This window comes from Monodon monoceros, unplaced genomic scaffold (assembly GCF_005190385.1).
Source record: "Monodon monoceros isolate NGI ecotype Baffin Bay Population unplaced genomic scaffold, NGI_Narwhal_1 Super_Scaffold_3, whole genome shotgun sequence".
In the NCBI taxonomy this organism is placed as follows: domain Eukaryota; kingdom Metazoa; phylum Chordata; class Mammalia; order Artiodactyla; family Monodontidae; genus Monodon; species Monodon monoceros.
Genome location: NW_021703780.1, coordinates 100,192,836 through 100,212,785, shown reverse-complemented (window position 1 = coordinate 100,212,785; position 19,950 = coordinate 100,192,836). Strand labels below are relative to the sequence as shown.

The window sequence follows — 19,950 nt, the reverse complement described above, 5'->3', positions numbered from 1 at the left end:
GTAGGTGCTCACTAAGTGCTCTCTTTCTTGTCCTCACAGCCTAGAAGCCGGGCCATCTATCACCCAAACACAGGCCCTGTCGCTCCCTCACCGCCACCCCCCAGGCATCCTGACCTCTGAGCCTGGGCAGGAGCTCCAAGAACCCAGCACAGCCAGGTCAGTCCCACCGTGTGTGGATCCTGAGCTGACCTGAGCCCCAGACTGGACCCCAGGGCACCTGCTCCCTCACTTCTCATTCCCCAGGCCAACTCCAAGACCTCAAAGTCTAGCTGAGCTGCCACCTCTTCCAGGAAGCCTTCGGGGAACCCGTCCGGAGGTGAACTCTGACATTCTTCCTCTGGGCTCCCACTGGCCTTGGAGCTCACCCCTGCTCGGCTCTGACTGCCTGTGTCGTAACTTCCTCTTTTCCTGTCCCATCTCCCCCAGGGCACTGTCAACATCCCAGGACAGAAAGAGCATGCGGCTCGCCACAACCTGGCCCTGCAGCCAGCCCATCGCAGAGTTGGGGAACACTCCCGACATGCCAGGCACCCAAGTGGAGAAGGCCAAAATGAAGACAGTAGAGAGAAAGCAGCATGAGGGTTGAAAAGTCCAAACCCATTACATAAATTGAACTCCTGGATCCAGCCATTCCTGAAGCTAGTTACCCCTAGACTTTTCAGTTCCATGAGCCAGAGGAGCCCCTTCAATGCATAAGCCTGTTTGTTTTGGATTTCTCTGTCACTTGCAACTAGAAGGTCGTCTACTATGAGGCTTGGCGAGGTGACCTGAAGCACCCAAGGTCACATATCCAAGAAAGCAGCAGAGTGAGACTCACACCAAAGTCTGCGCTCTCAGCCTGCTTCAGCAGCCTGACCACAGCCCAGCGTCCAGGCCCAGCACTCTGGGTGCAGCCCAGAGATCCTGCTCTGCCAGGCCGTAGCCCTCTCACCTGTTTCCTAGAAGCAGGTGACGTCACGCTGATAGGGATTTCTGGGCACTGGTTTGCTCATCCATCAACTGCGGCTAACGAGGACTCCTCCTTCACAGACTCTCAGTGAAGGTCAGAGGATGCCTCACGCTCGCCTGGCCCACACGGGGGAGGGACTCGGAGCGGAGGCCACGGTGTGGACCCTCCTTCCCTCCCTCACCTGGCGGACGGCCTGCAGACGTGGTGCTCAGCAGACCCCCACCCCAGCTCGGGGGCCACATGGAGCTCCAGGCACACCCTGCCCACGCCTGGCCGGTCCTCCTGCCGTGGCAGTAGCCCCACTTCTGGGCAGGGGTCTTGAAGGCCGAGCTGCTCTGGCTCTCTGATGGTGTAGGTGAGGGTCCTGCATAGCTCCAGCTCACTCCAAGCCCAGGGGAGGGGCTCCAAACAGGATGAGGCCAGCAGGCCTCTGGGAGATGGGCCCAAGGCGGCTCCGTGGACTCCGTGTCCCACCCAGGCCATGCCCCGGGGGAAAGGGTCACCTGGAAAGTATCCAGGCCCGAGGAAAACTCTCCGAGGATGTGGGCTCTTCAAGGTGTGGCAGGGAAGGAACACCCATCAAACCCGAATGTATCTGGTGACCACAAAGCAGTCTCCTTTCATGCTCGAGCAAGCGGAGCCTGACCTGGCCCCCACAGGCAAGAGTGCAGAGCCGGGACCCCCCAGCGTTATGAGACCCTAATGTCTACACAGCCGTGACCCCCTCACTCGGAGCGTCAGGAGGAGGGATGGTTGAGCATGAGGACCGATTTTAGCAGAGCCAAGTTGAGGAGGGTCACGTTACACCTGGGACTTGGTCTGGGGACTTCCAGAAGTTTCAGGGGAGGGAGCGGCTGGGATGCCCTACATCCTTCCTCACAGCCCAGCTGCAGACACGGAGCTCAGCCCCACTCGCCACGCTTCTGCTCAGAGCTCCAGGCACCCACGACCCTGCGCCACGCAGGCCCTCTCTGCCCGCCACCTGCTCTCCAAGTCAACTTCACATCTACCTACTTCTTGATTTTTTAGCTTTGCTTCACCCTAAGCATTGATAACTGTGAAATCATCAACCTGGTATGCCAGCTGGCTGTGTTTCAAATAGGCCACGTGCACCTATGAAAATAAATCACATCCGCCCTGGTGCCCCTTCCCTGCTATCCATCCCCCTCCCCTGACTTTTTGTCTGGCTCGTTTGTCCCTTTTGGATCCCCAGACAACACAGTGCTTGGCACACAGTAGGTGCTCAATAAAAGCGGAATCCTTGAACTTATGGACAAGCGAGGTGCTGAGACTGCAGAGTCGTGGGGTGCTTGGCTCCTGACTCCACGGCCTGCGCACAGGCGAGGACAGGAGGCCTCAGGAGTGAAAGCAGCTTGTCCGAGGCACCGGCACAAGCGCCGGCCCCAGAGCCCCGCATGCCCTCGGGGTGGCCTTTGCCCGGCTGGACCAGCGTGCATCCACCTGGCCAGGCTCCGCAGCTGTGCCCTGGAGCCCAGCAGAGGCAGCTCACTGCTGGAGATGCCGAGCCGGGGGCCGGAGCCCTGGGCTCTGAGCGGCCTGACCACTGGGGTCCTCCGTGACCCCTGGCCCTCTGGGCCATCAGGCAGCTCTATGGATGGGTCAGGGGAAGCCTTCGCTGACCCCAGCTCAGAGGGCAGCCTTGGAGCTCTCACTCCTGTAGCCAAGCCTCCTCCGCCCCAGTCCCGGCTATCGGGAGCTCATGGGGCAGCAGCCCCTCCTCAGGACTGGAGTCCAACCCCTGCAAAGGGAGAAACAGACCCAGCAATGGGGTCGTCATGGGATCCACTGACCCCTGTCCCCTGTACTTCCTGCCCCGACGGAGGCTGCATGATGCACCGAGGGGCTGGGGGTAGCTCCAGGTTCAAACCCCAGCTCCCCTATGTACTTCGGCCGGGGGACGCCACATGGACGCCCTCACGTTACCAGAGGTGACAGCCATTCTGCTTCCCAGTTGCTGTGAGGGTTAGAGGGGGAAGCAGGACACAGCGGGGAATCTCCCCGAGGGGCAGGTGGCCCAGGTCCCCTGCGCGCCAAAGGGGATTTCCCGAGGGACGGCACCAGCGCCACACTGAGCTGCTCATTCTGTGTGTACAGAGCTGCCCACCCACCGGGACTGTCCCCGAGTCCCTCCCGCCCCGGGATCTGCAAAGCCTCATGGCTCCATGCTGCACCATTTCAGAAAGAAGGTGAAGCTGTCGGCGGGGCTGGGGCTGCCGAGGGGACACGCGCTAGGCCACTGCGGGGCCAGTGGGGGGAGAGCTGCCCAGGCAGTGTCCTCTCGGGACAAAGCTGACCCTGATGGACTGACAAACAGGAAGCCCGGGTCCCAGAGCCCGGCGAAACCTCCTGCACCCTCGGCCCAGTCTCCCTGTGCTCCAAGTGCGGGCTCCTCGGGCGAGGGAATGGGGGGGATGCACCGACCACACTCTGGGGGCCTCTGGGGCCCCAGTTCACTTGGCTGTGAAGTGGGCCTGGGCCAGAGTTCCTCTTTCTCGGGCGGGAGGGCGGGTCGTGGGGCCCCAGGCAGAGAACCAACCGGCCCGGGTGGGCTGAGGGGCCCTGGCTGCCCTCCCTCCAGGGCGTGGGGGGTGGGTCTAACCCCCAGGGGAGCGAGCAGACTTCCCTCCTGCAGCCGTGGCCGCCCTTCCAGGCAGCTGTGGGGAAACACCTGGGGCACCTGGGCCAGCTGGGCCACACCATCCATCCAGGCAGTGAGAAGGCACAAGAAACAGCTAAAACCCCAACGAGCGCGCCAGAGACCCTCACCCCAGCCGCTACCCCAAACACTGACGGCCCCTCGCAGGTCACCCAGGTGGCCGAGCCCCTCTCCCTGCTCCTGGGCAGGCGGTGGGTACTCACAGTGTCACCACGGAGAGGGCGGCGGTCTTCCTGGAGCCCCAGCACCCTGCCTGCCTCCGTGGCCCCTCGGGACCAGCTGTGGGCCCTCCCCCCGCAGGGCCTGACCGACTTCCTCCCTGCTCAGCCGGCGTCCAGGAAACCACGCCCTGGGCACCCTGGGGCCCCCGCCCGCCCCCCACAGGGCCCGGACACTGCCCAGTGGGCTCTTTCAAGGTCTGGCCCGTCCAAGGGGCCCCAGACCAGGCACGTCCCACGGGCTCTGCTCAATAAATAATACAGCTTCCTGCCTGGCCGGTCTCTCGTGGCCGATCGCGTTTCGGGGCCACTCGAGTTTCGTCGAGGCTGCTTTGTTCAGAGCGCCGGCCCGGCTGGGTCTCTGGCCACACGGAGCTAACACTCTCACTGTGGGCCAGCCTGAGCAGGCAGGACAAAGGCGTGTGACAGGTGGCCCTGGAGGACACTACCCTACTTACTCTGAAAGCTGCTTCAGCCCAGAGGGGATCGGGGATGGCAGGGGTGGGGCGGCCAGCCTGCCTTCCTTGTGGCCGGGCGGGTCTCTGAGGCCTCCACACGTTCAACTCCCCGTGCCCACACCAGTGGGGTCACCTGGAGAGTCCCTGGCCACTCCCCACCACTGTCCGGCCCATCCCCCATTCCTGGAGGCCCTGCCCAGGCCCCTCCTCCAGGAAGCCTTCCCCACTGTGGGACCGATCACTGCCACCACCTTCTGCCAGTCTGTCTCCTTGGGGTATCCATCGTCATCTCTCTCCTGACTGGTCTCTCCAGCCCCGCCAGCCCACACCCTGTCCCCTCCACCGTCTCATTTCCTCACAGCAGTGATTGTTTTAAAACAGAAAGCACGTCATGTCATTATCCTGCTTCAAACCCTGCCCTGTCTCTCTTCCAACCTCAGTCAACTCTCAAGTCCTCAAAAGAATGTGGTCCTGGACCCTGGGGACACCGCATTCCTTCTCTCCCTGACCCTTGTCTCTAACATTACGCCTCTGGGTCTTTGCACCTGCTGTGCTCGCGGCTGGAACGTTAGTTCTCCCCCAGCTCTGCACAAGCTCACTCCTTCCTGCCGTGCTCAACTCAAGGCCACCCCCTCACACAGGCCTTTCTTTTCTTTGCCTTGTTTTAAAACAGGTTCATCCAGATACAACTTGCATTCCATAAAATTCACCCATTTAAAGTGTGCAATTCACGGGACTTCCCCGGCGGTCCTGTGGTTAGTGCTCCGCACTTCCACTGTGGGCGGCACGGGTTCGATCCCTGGTCGGGGAACTAGGATCACGCATGCCTTGCAGCACAGCCAAAAAAATAAAAAATATAAAAATGAAGTGTGCAGTTCAATGGTTTCAGTATATTTAGAATGGTGCAAACAACACCACCATCTAAGTCTGGAATATTTTCATCATCCCAGAAAGAAACACCCATTAAGCAGTCCCTCTCGGCCCCGCCCAGCCTGGACAACCATTAGTCTATTCCTGTGTCTGTGGACTTGCCTCTTGTGGACGTTTGTGTAAGTGGAACCACACACTCTGCGGCCTTTCCTGACTGGCTCACGTCGCTTAGCCAGGTGCTCAAGGTGTGTCCGCGTCACAGCGTGTACCAGCACGTCACTCCTCTTCACGGCTGCGTCACACCCCGTTGCACGGATGGACCCACTCATCAGCTGAAGGACACTTGGGGGTGGCCTTTCTGGACCACCCAGGTCACGGGGCCCTTCCTGCCCCTTCGCTCTATCACGCCTCCCAGTTTAACCCTCTTCCCTGAATCCCTGTCTGAAGACCTCTTCATCTATTTGTTTTACTGTTGGTCTCCCGTCTGAACCTCAGCCCTGTGAGACCCTGGCCGTCCACGTACTCACTGCCGGATCCCCAGGGCGCGGCGCACAGTAGGCAATCAGCCTTTCCCACGCCTGCTGGGGTTGCTTGGCCCCCGTCATCCCCCCTGCCCGGCTCTCTGGGGGCAAGCGCGCTCCCACCAAGAAAGGTCTCCCCAGTGACCCCGAGAGGGAACTAATAACGCCAGGCCCGGAGCCCCAGGCTCCTCCTCTGCCCTGGGGATGGTGCCCCTCCCAGGTGGATGTGAGAAAGCAGCGTGCCTGCACAGAGACGATGGAGCAGCGCGTGATCGGGGGCGGGGGGGGGGGGGCAGGCCTGCCGGGCTGAGGCTCAGGGAGGCCCACGTATGAGAGGGGAGAGAAGCTGCCAGAAGAATCCACATGAGCTTCGGGCAGCGCCCAGAGCAAGGAGGCGGCAGCTCCTCTGCCCTGCCTGGGATCTCCCGCCCTGGCTGCACTCGGCTCTGGTGCCAAGAGAGGGACCAGGAGAGCCTGGCGTGTGTCCACAGGAGAAGGAGGTGAGGAGGCGACTGGAGACCCCGTCCCCAGCCTCAGGGAGTCCCGGCCACTGCAGGCTGTGTCAGGACAGGGGCGGAGGTAGGCCAGGGGCCTGAGCACAGGGCCAGCACCCCCAACCCAGAGTGGGGGGTGGCATCAAAGGAAGAGAAGTCCCAGCTCCAAGAGGGAAAGGATCTCCACGACCGAGAGCCGGCCAGGCTGGGAGGCAGCGAGCTTCCCACCCCAGGACGTGTGCACGCAGGCTGCCCGCTGAGGGGCATCAGATGGCTAATTGTCCGGGAAGCTCCCTGGGAGCTCCCGGAGCTTGGCTGCCAGCTGCTCCCCTGCCCTCCTCCCCAGATTCACCACGGTGGGGGAGGGGCCGGGGGCAGGGTCTGCATCCCAACTGGGCCGCCCCGCCCCCCTGGCAGCTCAAATGCCCTTCTGGCCCACAGGGCACAAAGCAACCTCTCGTTCCCCAAATAATGCCAGGTGCACCAGTGATTTTCCGGCCCGACCCCAGAGGCTGAGGGTTACCTGCAGCGCAGAGGAGGGGCTGTAACAGACAGGGCCCCACGCCGGAGGTGGGCGCTCAGACACGGGCCCGCACATGGCACCCACCCTGCAGGCAGGCCCGCAGGCATTGACTCAGTTAATTTCAGAACCACCCTAAAAGTCACTCCCGTGGTAGAAAGGGCTGAGCTGCTTCCAAACTCTGGGCAGCCTGACTGCCAAGCCTGACCTCCCCCGCACCCCATCACAGTCCTCAGGACGCAGACGACACTCAGAGGGAAGGCAGGGGACGGGGTCAGTGGTGCCGAGCTGACAGAACCCTCTTAGGATCTCCCCAAGAAGCCCGCCCGGCTGGCACCGCTCCCCTCACTCTACAGGCGAGGAAACGGGCCCGAGAAGTTCAGCATCTGGCCCGTGACTGCACATCTTACAACCTACCGCTGCTGGCTGGGACGCCGTGTGCCCAGCTCCCGGGAGATCTGTCCAGGAGACGCCCTGAGCCCAGGGGTCCCCTCTCAGGGACCTCAGGCCAAGTCCCAGGGATCCTGCCACCGGCTTCTTGGCTGCAGCCACCGGGGCCCTGGGCAGAGGGCCAGGGAGGGCCAGCCAGCGGCCTGTTCCCCACTCACCTCGCGCTTTTCCAGACGTGAGCGGCCCAGCCAGGGCGACCGGCACACGCGGAGGGGAATCTGAAGACGCAAGTGGAAAACTATGCGCTGTCCGATCACAACCCTCCAATTTGTCCCTGTGGCTGCCGCCAGCCCTGCCTGGGGCCGCAGACCTGCTGACTCAGGTCTCCCACCCGCCTCCGGCAGCCAAGGGGGCTGGGATCCCACCGAGGGCCTGCTCCAGCTGTCTGTCCGTCTGTCTCAGGGAGTGGCCTTTACCCTCTTGGGGGCCCTCCAACAAAATGGGGTGGGGGGTGCACAGAGCAGAGCGTGTGTGCTGAAGCCTGGAGCCCACTCCGTGCATCCCACACCGGGACCACCCTCCTTGCTGACCACACAGCACCCTGTACTTATGGGCTCTAAGTGGGGGGTTGGGGAGAACCCAGGGCCAATTACGGTGCCCTCACCCACCCCAAGCCGGTCCTCTGTCATTGACAGCCAGGCGGCCACCCTGCCAGTGTGCACACTGGCCCTGCACTGCAGGCCTGCCTGTCGCTTCTGTACGGCCAGCAGTGCCCACAAACACCGAGTGGGCACTGACCTCGAGCCCCAAAAGCCCTCGGGTGGCTGTGCAATTACTCCCACCCTGAAGATGAGGAAAGGCCTGGAGAGGCCAGCCTGCAGGGCTCCACGAGGCTGGGCTGCTTATCCTCAGAGCTGGTGAGCCCCTGGCAAAGCGTGGCAGGGCCTCCCAGGCCCGGGCCCACTGCATCCTGTAAACAACCCTTGAGGCTTCCAGAGTGCCAATCCCGGAAACCGCAGGAGAGAACAAGACGCAGGAAAATCCTGCTGCGGTTACAGGGAAAGGCACCCAGGGACTCACCCCCTGCTTGGCCTAGCCTCCAAGGTACCCGCCTGAGGAGGTCTGTCCCAGGGTTTGAGGAGGGACAAGCGGCTGCTGACTCACTCCAGGGGTGAGCTTTCCTCTCCTTTCCTACAGCCAGCCTGCATCCCCACCCAAGAAAAAGCCTCAGCCCTTACTGTCTGCCCTGTTTCCCTAAAGCCAGGCCCAAGGCCCGTCCCTGCAATGCCTCTCACCCACCCATCTACCCAGGATGAGGCCCAGGGTCCCAAACACTCTCCCCCAGCAGCAGACACAACTGTGGTCCTGGAAATGATAGCTTCTTATCACCGTGAGAGCGACCTGGGTTTCTGGGTTTCCCTTTTCCCTTTGGCTGCTAGGAAGCTCAGCAATTTTCATCTCAACAAAAGGACCTCAGGACCCTGCATATCTCTATTCTGTTCTTCTTTTTTTTTTTTTCTGCTAGGTCATGACACCCTGTTCTAAATTGTGTTTTTCCTGATCCTGATGTTTTATTATTTACTTTATTGTAGGTATTTCACGTAAGTGGTCACAAATATTCTGGGAAGGAAAGAAGGAAGGAAGGCAGGAAGGAAGGAAGCAAGGGAGAGTTTATATAGTTTACATACCAAGTAATGAGGGAGGGAAGAAAGAGGGAGGGGAATCTTCCAATCCCTTATCCTTCCTAAAACCTCCCCTTGAAGTAAAAAACATGCCCAGAAGGAAGGTGTTATCCAAATAGGTGGGGCCTCTAAGCGCTTCCCAAGCCCTCAACAGATGTGGAGCCCAGCCTTGTCTGAGATCACACAGGACCCATTGGTCGCTGCTCCTGGCTCTGAACTCTGTCAGCAGCTGCCGAGGCTGGAGCCAACCCGGGGGTGGGGCTGGGATTGGCGTTGTGGGGGTGGGGGGAGTGCCCCCTCCCCAGGGGCGGAGCTCCGCTCTACCTCCTTCTCCACCCCCACTGCACCTGGTTCTGGGCACCCCCCAGCTCACGGAGCGGAGAAGTCAGCAGCTACCTCTTACCCAACGCTGGCTGCACGCCAGGCTCCGCCCTCTGTTCCCTCACTTAATCCTCCCTTTGAGCCTCCAAGGATCTGCAGGTGGGAAACTCTGGCCCGAGAGGTGAAGCCACTTCACCCTCAAAAGCCAGTGACCCTGGGCTGCCTGGTGCCCAAGTCCGGGCCCAGCGACTGCGCGGACAACAGTGTGAAACAGTCCTGCCCGCGTTCTGAGCCCATCTCACCGAGGGGTGACAGCAAGGGAGGCTGGGGACGGGCCCAGGTCACTCAGATGTGCCCAAGGCTGGTGCGCTCTGTGATAAGCGCAGTTCCCGTGCACGCTGGGGAGACTGCCAGCCACACCGAACCTGCCAGGCATCCTCCGGGGCACCTGGGCGCCCCGGACCCTTGGCCCACTGTCCTGCTCCCTCCCCATCAGAAGCTCAGAGGAGAGCGCCAGGGTGGCCTTTCGTGCCTCCTTCCCTGCTCCCCCAGGGCGGGCTGCCCTGGACCTCGTAGAGCCAACGCAACTGGCCAGCCCAGTGGCCGCTTGCCTCTGCCCGCTGGGGCACAGCCAGGCACGGCTGCATACACACGCACACCCCCTGGTACCTGAGGGTCCTCACGGAGATGCAGTACTTCCACATAAGGCTCCACACGGCGCTGCCGCCGCCCTTCATGCCTGGCTAGGGGGGAGTGGGCAGCCGAGGGCCCACGGCGCTGCCCTCCGGCCCTGGTCCGCTCTGGCTGGGGGTCTGGCTCTCAGGTCGCTTCCTTCTTCATGGTGGGAAGAAGAAAGAAAAGGCCCAAAGCCTGGGGGCCTGGAGGAGGCGCTGGCTCCACAGGCCACCGCAGGTCCCAGCCGCAGGCCGTGCAGTCCCCGGGCAGCTGCTTCAGACCCTCCTGGCTGAGCGGCCCTCGTGCACCAGACCCCGTGGCTCCTGCACAACCTTCGCCGGCCTCCTGCCAGGGGACGGCGGTGGCCCGGGGCCAGGGGAGCAGTGAGTCACTCAGGGCGGGCTGGGTGAGGGGCGTCCGCCTGGAGCCCAGGGTCTGGTCCTGCGTCCAGAGGCCGGCCTGGGACTGGGACTGGAGAGGCTGAGCCCGAGGAGGGAGGTGGGCGGGGAGGCAAGGGCGGGCCCACATCCTCCCTCATCTCCCCAGAGGCCTAAACCCAACACCCGCCCGCTGCAGCCCTAGCCCTGCCCACCGAAGCTCTGGCCAGGACGCGGAGAGGGGCTGTCTGCTTCCTGGGAGAGCGCCAGCCCTCGAGGATCTCCGTCTGGTGGGGGAGATGAGGTTTCCAGCCCTGGCCAGGCCACCTCCCTGCTGTGTGACGAGCCTGGGGGTGGCTTGCCCCTCCTTGACCTCAATTACCTCCACCCCACCCCCCCGACCTCAGCCTCATGGAGCCCTGAGCACTGGCCCAGAACTGACCAATTCTCCCAACTGCTTTCCCAGGTGCATTTGATCATTAGCTCCGTTTTACACGTGAGGGAAGTGAGGCACAGACAGAGGCGGTCAGTCATCGAGGCCGCAGACCTAGGAGGTGGCGGAGGTGGGATGTGAGCCGTGCGATGGGTTCTCGGAGCCCGCACTGGAGCAGCCAGCGGACGCCAGCTGCTCCGTGCACAGGTGGGGCAGGAGGAAGGTCGGAGGGCTGGGCCCCTCTCAGCAGTTGTGGGGTCTGGGCCTGAGCCGGGTTTGGGGCATTTCCAGGCAGGGCCCCAGCTGGAGCCTCTGCCCTCGCCCCCTGCCAGCTGCTCCCAGGCCCAGCCCAGGGCAGGCAGCTGGGGCTTCCCAGGCGAAGCCCCTGGGGACAGTGACTCACAGCTCAAGGCCGGTGCTCACAGAACCCACTTCTCCCAGCCCACGGCCCCCAGGAAGTCCTCCAGAAGGCGGGTGGGCCCAGACCCCAGCACCCTGCAGCCCTGAGCCTCACACCCAGTTGCCAGTGCCATCATGTCCAGTGGCCATCAGGGCCCCCACTTCACCCATGAGGAAACCGAGGCTCAGAGAGGGGCATCACCTGCCCACAGACAGTCAGGGAGGATGGAGCTGGGCCTGACCGGGTCTCCGGGTCAAAGCCTTGTTCCGTCCCTGGGCCCCCCGCCCTGGCCTGTGCAGGATGGGAGTTCTGTTGTGGATTCCAGCCCGATTCCCACAGTGAGGACAGCAGCTGCACGCTTGTCTCTCCCCCAAGCCAGGAAAGAACTTTTTATCTGAAAGGAAGATAGGCTTCTACAAAGGCCATGGCCTCCCTGGGGGCCTCATGAACACAAATTCTCACTCTTCGTTATCAGACACCACGACAGTAGGCCCCTACCTGCCACAGGACCTCCTCCACAGCACTCTGGGGAAGTGGCTGCCCATCCTCAGCTTGAACACCCTTGAATACCCCCAGTGACAGGAACCTCACTACCTTTCAAAGTTGCACATTCCATCATGGGCCTCCACTGACCTAGGGAAACTCTCCTTTGGATAGAGCCTCCCTGTCACTTTTCATACTGGCTTTACTTCCTGTGCCACACAGAGCAAGGTCTCCCTTCAAAGGTCTATCGGGTCTGTCCTCCTACTAGTGGAAGTTTCCTCAACATCTTTTGTGGGTGGGGGCAGGCTCTGTTTACACATCTCTACCCACCCCTATATTCACACATCCATTCACCCACCCACCTGTCCGACTAACCATCCATGGACCCATTCATCCATTCACATGTCCACACACATCTCCCTCCCTCTGTTCCAGTCATGCATCTGTTTATCCTCTTATCCAACCTCCCCATCGATCCGTCCATCCCCTCAGCCATCTACCGCCTCACTCACCCCCCCCCCCCCCCCCTGGGCCCCCCCCCCCCCCCCCCCCCCCCCCGCCGGCCTGGGCCCCTGTCCCCACAGGGTCACGAGGCGCAACAGGTGGTGGCAGCAAGCTCTCCCTCCTCCTGTCTTCCTGAACCCTCCTCCCTGCCAGCCCTCGCCTCTTGCTTGGTCCCAAGGTTTCCATCCATGACCTGTCATGTCCCTGGCAAACTGGAGCCTTCTCTGTCTCTGCCCCATGCCTTGTGTGGCCCCCAGCCTCTGACTTCTCATGTCTCATGGGTCCTACTGCCCCAGGCTCTGGGGCAGACCCCCTGGTCCTGGGCTCAGCACTGACGCCCAGCTGGAGGAGTATTTGTCACAGGCTTGCTCTGTGCCAGACACCAGTCATGGCAGGCACCCGGTAGAGGGGAGTACGTGGCCCTTTTGCCCAGGAGGTGATCTTAGAGAGAGTGCCATTTTTAAGACCAGAGGCCCAAGACCCTTGAGGGGGCCTCCTTCAAGTCGCTCTCGTCCTGGAGGACACACCTGTCCCATCACCAAAAGCTCTGGAGGTCCTGGGCCCCATCCTTCATTCCTCCTCTTGGCTGTGTCCACCTGGTCCATCTCCTTTCCAACAGCACCGAGTTAGGGCTTCCCTCCCTCCACTTTACAGATGGGGAAACTGAGGCCAGGGGAGGAGCACGGCTTTCTCAGCTCCCAGGGAGTCACTTGCTCCTCAGAAGGCTGCTCCTTGGTGAGGATGGGCTGGGGAGACTGTGTGAGGGTTTAGGAATCCCTTGGGACACAAGAGGAGCTCACCCCATGGGCCCACCCAGCAGGGGCCAATCCAGGCGCCATCACCCATGCTCTCCTTCACCGGTGGCCCTTGACGATCTGCCTTTTGAACCCCTGGCAGCCCCACTCCGTGGCCATCACTCTGGTCCAGCCTCGTACCTGAGCTGCACATGGCCCTGCACTGGCCTGATACCGGCCCCAGGGCTGATGGTAGTGGAGGCTGTCACATGGCAGAGGGCCCGGTGGGGTGGCCTGGGGGTGTACAGGGGCTGCCCCACCGATTCCACACTGCGCCTGTCATGTCCCCTCTCTGCTTCCTCCATCCCCGAGGGGTGGGTGTCATTATCCTCATTTTATGGATGAGGGCACTGAGGCTCCAAGTGTTGCGAGGTTTCCTGATGCCGACTGTGGCTTGTCCTCGAGAACGGGGGCAGACTCCTGGTTCACCTCTGAGGCCCCTGTCCCTACATGCATCGTCCGCTGAGCCTCAGTTCGTTCCTCTGCGCAATGGGACAAGCATCCCTCCCCTCCCAGCTGTGGTGACAGATAAGAGCTACCAGGCCAAAGAACCGTGTGACCCTGGGTGTGAGACTTAACCTCTCAGGGCCATCTCCTGCAGGACCGGTGAGCCCCCGTCAGCACCATGTTGAGAGACCCTGGCACCGCTGGGCATGTGTGAGGCGCTCAGTGACTACTGTCCCCCCTCCCCGCCCCCGCAGGACACGGGGCCACAGCAGCAGGCGGGGAAAGGGCATGGAAACCTTCACACCCTCCGCTGGTCCCTCTCCCAGCCTCACGGCCAAAGCCAGACTCTGCGGAGAGCTGCCCGGGCCTCCACCCTCGGCCCAGTGACTCACATGGCCCACTGGGGGTGAGGTCACTGCCGCCCAGGCAGAGAAAAGGACACACCTGTTCCCTGGGAGACACCAACGCCACGGTGCACTTGGCCTGCGAGGGCTTCTGCTCGCTTGAGGGAGGCAGCAGCCCGGGGGGGGCAGTGGGTGAGGACCCGGCCGGAGGACGGGGGCTGGGGGCGTGGCCCGCCTCTGGGGCCAAGTGAGGGTCTGCGAACCTCAGTCCAGCCTCCAGGCCCAGTGGGCTTTGTCCCCTCTGCTGGCATGGTGAGGGGCGTCCGTGGTCTTAGGGCTCTGAACCCCCCCCAACTCCCACCTCTGACTTAAGGGGCTACTCCATGTCGGCCTGTCTCATCCAGCAAATGGGCGCCCCCAACCCACTCCCTGGCGGTAAGCTGGGGGTGATGGGGTCTCTGAGGCCAGACCTCGGCCCCCTCCCCCTGGCTGGGTCCGTGCGCAGCCTCTGCAGGCTCACCCTGCCTTCCGCCAGTCCCGTCCCTCCCCGACCCCCCATCCACCATTAGGGTCCTTCCAGCACCCAGCACCCTCCCCACCGCTGACCTCGCCAGGCAGGCAAGGCCCCTTCCCATCTGCCACCTGCACTCCACTCTGCTCTGGGCCATGGACTGCATCCGCAGGCACCCCGTTTCCGGTGGGTGTGGCCAGTGGGAGGCATGGCAAGACCACAGGCGGAGGAGCTCACTGCCCCACCCCCTCCTGTCCCGCGCCCTCTGCAGCCGCAGTGCCTGGTGCCTGGTCTCTGCGCAGGGCTCTCTCTGGGTTCTCGTAAAGGCTCCCTCGCCCGCCCTCGGGCCCAGGGAAGGCCCCCCTCCACCGTTGCCAGCCTAGGTGCTACACCTTCCCCTTAACCCCGCCCCTGGGCACAGACCCCCACGGCCAGCAGGGCCCACCAACTCCTAGTGGACCCGCTGTTTCCGCCAGGTCTCCATACACTGCCCTTCAAGGTGCAACTCAAAGGCCACCGCCTCCAGGAAGCAATTGTCTGTTCGCTCCTTCATCCATTCCACACGTATTGATCGCCAGACACCACGTGAGGACTCGGTGAGGAAGACGGGGAGCCTAGGTAGGGGACCCTCCGGTGGGAGGGACGCCCGGCACCAAGCGAGCAGGTAAACAGAGATGACGTCGGCAGCGATCGGGGCCTCAGGGAAGAGAAACAAGGCAGAGCTTCTTGCCATGAGCTCACCCTGGTCCCACTCTCCCGCCCACATACCCCCCATTCGCTGGGCCCGGGCTGCGGCCTTGCTCACCCTGCAGTACCCTGTCTGTCCCTCTGCCTCTGCTCTGAGAGCCTGTGGCGGGGCGGGGAGGGGAGAACACGGTGACTCAGCTCTCTGCACATCATCCGAACCAGCCTCACAACAGCCTAAGTAGCAACAGTCCTTACCAGGTCCGTTTTCCACAAACTCACAAACCGCGGCTCCAACACCTTGCCTGGGATGATACCCAAACCCAGCGCTGCCTGCCTGACTCCACGGCTGAGCTCTTTCTCCTGCTTCAGGCTGAAAGCGAAGTGCGTCACCGTCAGCTATATTTGCAGACTCTTCCAGTGGTGCCCAGAGCGGCACCCAGCACGAGGCCGGTGCTAGACCCCCCGTCAAGTGGGCTGAACATCAAAGACCGTAATCGTCCTGCTCCTTAAGCAGCGTGTGCCTTGTGGGGAGGGGACCCCGGATGCCTCTATTTTCCAGATGGGAAAATGGAGGCCCAAGGCTGCTAAGAGCGTTCGGTCACGTGGGATCCCGAGTTCCGCCTTCTCCTCTCAGGCCCAGGAGGCCACTCAGGAGGCAGGTGTGGGGCAGAAGCCAGAGAAGAGTTTCAGCAGGTCCATCGCAGGGGGCACGGGGGCCAGCGGCCGAGCCCCCGCCTGGGCATGCAGGGCCTCGCTCTGCCTGCCAAGCCGAGGGGAGGCTGGGGGCGGGGGCAAGGGCAGAGCAAGGACCAGGGAGCAGCTGCTGCTCGGACCCAGGTGGTGACCCAGGAGGTGGGGACGAGCGACTGGATCCTAGAGCCACTCACCAAGCAGAGCCAGCAGGGGCTGCTGACGGATATGACGGGGGGAGGGGGAAAGAGGCGTGGAAGGTGATGCCTGGGATTCTGGTCTGAACTACCGGGTGGATGGGGGCTCCACTGATGGCAATGGGCACATGGGGAGCAGGCATGGGGGGTGATTGGGTGGGACAGAGTGGTGAGGACTACAAGGGGTCTAAGGGGAAAATCGTTGCTCTGTGGGAATGAAGGCTCTGGATTTTCAGAAGTCAGAAATCCAGATTTTTTTCATAAAGGCTCTTGGGTTTTAGATGTTTGTGATAAATTCAAATTTAAAATGCCATGTGGGCTAATCCCGTGCACACCAAATAAAGTACACCTGGAGGTGTCTGGCCCTCAGGCTACCTCTTGTACCCTTTGTTCCTTCTCCCCCACCCCCCCCGTCAAGATTCACAGAGCTGCCACTTCCTCCAGGAAGCTGCCTGTGATTACTCCAGCTCTAGAGGTGCCTGTGCCTCCTCACAGCACTGAAACCACCAGATTGGCAGTGACTTGAGGGTGGGTGTGGGTTTGCTTATCAATTTCTCATGCCCGCAGCAGACACTCTAGCCGAGAGCAGGCGTTATTGAATGAGTACCTACTGAATGATTCTCTCTCTCCCTTGATCCTCCCACCTTTCATTTGGCAGATGAGGAAACTGAGGCCCAGAGAAGGGAGGTGACCTGTCCACGGTGGGCTCTGGGGCCAGGGCCTGCTTGCTGTCCAGCCTGTTTGTCAGCTGCCCCCGAGACTGGGCGAGCAGGAAGTATGAAGGTGATTGCACAATCTTACCAGGTTTTGCCACCCGAGGGAAAAACAAGATCCTGGGCAGCCCCTGAGTGTCCAGGGAGGGTAGGGAGCCCATTCCAGGGCGACGGGGGCCACCCACTGGGGTCAGGGCAGAGCCAGACCCCTAGGACTGAGCATCGCTGTGGGTGGCCTGGCTGTGGACAGAGGGACCCCCCTGAGGGCGGGGTCTGACATCAGTAGTCAGTTAAAGTGACGGCCAGCCCTCCTGGGCTCTCTTCTGAGAGTTCCGACCCACTTCCCTTTTGGCCCTGGGAGGGCAGACTGTGCCAGGGACCTTCAGGGTCTGTGCTCAGATCTGCCATGTAGAGAAATCAGATGACGGAGGCGATGGAGGCCCAGCCCAGTTCCCAGCACTGGAAATGGAGAAACGGAGTCTCCGAGGTGTGCAGTGACCTACCTAAGGTCACACAGCCTGGGGGCAGCAGACCTGGGGTCCCGACTCCGAGTCCTATATCCTTTCCAGGCTGCTGAGCTGCACTGGCCCTGGCATCTTTACAAGCCACCCCCCACACCCTTCTCCCCCACCTCGGAGTCCTCATCCACAAGACAGGGAGAGAAGCAGAAGCCGCCCCCGCGGTGCTCTGTGCACAGCAGCGCCCCTGAGGGCCGACGCTGTGTGAACGTGCTTGTGGTGTGTGTGCTGTGTGCAGGCTCGTGACTACAGGGCCACACTCTTCTTAGCTTCTGGTCCCTGAATGGTCTGGGTGCGGCAACCTTTCCAACCTCCAAGGAGACACATCTCACTTTCATCCAAGAGAAATAACACCTAGTGGTTACTGGGTGCTCACTGGGGCCAGTGCCCTACGCGTGATGAACTCAGTGAATGCTTAGGTTCATCCTATAAGGCAGCTTCTATTATTATCTGCAGGGCGTGGAAACCAAGGCACAGGCAGGTTTACAGACATGCCCAGGTTGATACAAACAGGAAATGGGAGAGCAAGGATTTGAACCAATTCCGCTCCCAAGCACCCACTATAACCACCATGCGACACGGCTGTCCTAGTACGGCATGGAAGTCCTTCTCAAGGTCTAACCTGAATCCCCTTTGCTGTAGGCTGTGCCCTTCCCTAGCTCCTTCTTAGGCGAAGGGGAAAAGCTCCGCCCATGTCCCCCATTCTGTGCTGAAAGGCCTAAGCTCTTTGGCCCCTGGCTCCCAGCTCCCTGGGTCCTGGCATGCGGGTCAGGTTACCCCAAACAGGAACCCTCCCCTTGACTCTGTGTGTGTGTGTGTGTGTGTGTGTGTGTGTGTGTGTGTGTGTGTATACAGAGGCCTGGTGAGGACCGCCCCATCCTGGGCCAGGAGCTCACCTCCTCACTTGCTTCCCTGCATCCTGTTTCCCAGCGCCCAGCCCTGTTGGGGCGAGGCCCTGCCTGAATCTTCTCTGTCGCTCATCTCCGTGCACAGGCAGTTCCCAGGGCCCTCTCCGTGGACGTTATAGCGTGTAATACTACTTAATGTTTTCCTTTAAGATCAACTGCTTTAAAAAGCTGCACCCTAGTCGGATCAAGCTTCTAGGTCTAACTCCCAGGTTGTAGGAACTACAGGAGACAGAGGAACAAGCTGACGGGCGGGCAAAGCCACGGCATCCGGTGGAGGCACGTGGTTCACGGCGGGACTTTAAGCCAAGGGACTTGAAACCGGCTTCCAACTAGGTTCAAATTTGCAAGAATGAAAAGTTAAACAATGCGCAAAACGCCAAACGCACTGGCTTTCGCCCCTGAGTATGGTTATTTCAAAAGGAAACTTTAGATCACTCCCCTACGTGGAAAACTAGTATCACTTGCTGTAAGTAGAAGGTTACCATGAAAACAAGACAGTGCGATCCGATTTCAGGAGGATTCTGTGTCCTGCCAAGGGTGCCTTGCAAACCTGCCCGCCTCTGTTCCGAGAAGCCCTGGGCGAGAGGTGAGCGCCTGCACTCTCGCCCTGGGCCCACCGCGGACACTGGGCTGCAGGTAGGTCCCCGAAACACCTTTCCTCACCTTCCGCTTCTCGTGCATCAGGGAGGGAGGGGTGGTGAGCGTCGGAGCAGAGCCCCCTCCTCCCCGCCCCCCCGGCAGCCGCAGTCTCCGCAGCAGAGAGGGGCTCAGTGGGGACTCAGCCTCGGTGGCAGCCTGGGCCCTTCTGAGTCACACAATCCACAAGCTCAGAGCTGGGGCACAGATGAAGAAACTGAGTCCCAGGCAGGGCAGGCACTGCCCAAGGTCACATGGAAAGTCTGGGCAGGGGGAACCAGGAATGACAAAACTCCAGGTTTTCTGACCTTCATGATCATGGAACCTTGTTCACAGGTATTCATTGAGCACCGACTGTGTGCGAGGCACAGAGGATGGGGGGCAGGGGTAAACAGGACAAAATCCCAAAGAGCTGACACTTAGAGGCGGGGGACAGAGGACAAAAGCTAGGCAAACGAATGAGATCATTTCCGATGCTGCTAAGGAGGATAAAGAAACCAGGCTGGAGGGCGTTAACGACGGCGGGGAGGTGGAGGCGGAGATGCCACTCAGGCTGAGGCCCGAAGTGCCTAGAAGGAGGGAGGAGGAGACCTGGGGCCAGGGCGCGCCAGAGAAGCAAGAGCCTGAGCGCAGGCAACCAGCCCTCAGCAAGTCCTGACTCTTTTTTCAAACTTTGTATTTTGAGTTAATTTCAGACTTACAGAAAAGTTGCAAGAAGCCTACAAAGAATTCTGTACACCCTTTGCCCAGATTCCCCCCATGTTAACAGTGTATCCTATCGTATTCCTTCTCGCCATATGTGTGTGCGCGCGCACACACACACGCTTGCGATCGGAATTCTCTGAGCGTAAGTCGCCCCCCTCGAGCCCCTGCTACGTTGACGTGTTCCCTGAAAACAAGGACGTTCTCTGACATAACCGAAGGACAGTTCTCAAAGTCGGGACATTCACATTGGTTCAATACTGCTATCTTATCCTCAGATCTTATTCAGAGTTGCCAGCTGACCTAGCGGACGTCCTCCACGGAGAACAGTCCCTGATCTTAAGCCTCTTTTGCAAACATGCCGAGGGAACTGTGTTCCCAGGACGGCCTTTAAGGAGAGCACCAGTCCGGCCCATTGGGGGTGGACCATTCAGCCCACGGGCTGGCTCACTCAGGGCCTGTGTGTTGGATCCTGAAGCCAAGGGGAAATGAGCACCGTATACACACCTCTGTATTTCTGACCCAAGGGAAAAAGTTAATAAACCTTTAAAATGGAAAAAATGATTATGAAAAGAGCCCACTGTTACTCGATCTCTTCGCACGTTTCTGTCGGCCCTCATAACCCACCCTGCAGGGCACAGGTTGCAGCCCCTTGAAATGACCGTCCCCGCTGCACAATAACGCAGGGTTGTAAAACAAACAACAGCCTGTCTTTATGTGCAATTTCGATGTTTTGTTGGTTGCTTGATCGCTGAATTTTTGGGGGCCAACTTAAATTCCACACCCAGGCTGAATGCCTCACTTGCCTCACCCAGATCCCAGCCCTGCCCA

At 60.9% G+C, this 19,950-nt stretch overlaps 1 protein-coding gene across 5 annotated transcripts in view; it reads right to left on the bottom strand.

Annotated features, from left to right (window-relative positions):
- Positions 1–19,950, bottom strand: part of IQSEC1 (IQ motif and Sec7 domain 1) — a 158,760-nt gene that overhangs the window by 102,482 nt on the left and 36,328 nt on the right. For 3 of the 5 annotated variants that reach the window (XM_029242078.1, XM_029242085.1, XM_029242086.1), the window contains exon 1: positions 9,770–10,264. The exons of 1 other annotated variant lie outside the window; for it this stretch is intronic. In XM_029242078.1, coding sequence (XP_029097911.1) covers positions 9,770–9,837 — 68 coding nt within the window. In that variant the 5' untranslated portion in view covers positions 9,838–10,264. Of the gene's footprint in view, positions 1–3,829; positions 4,092–9,769; positions 10,265–19,950 lie in introns of those variants that run through there. One more of the 5 variants, XM_029242084.1, reaches the window with a different exon arrangement.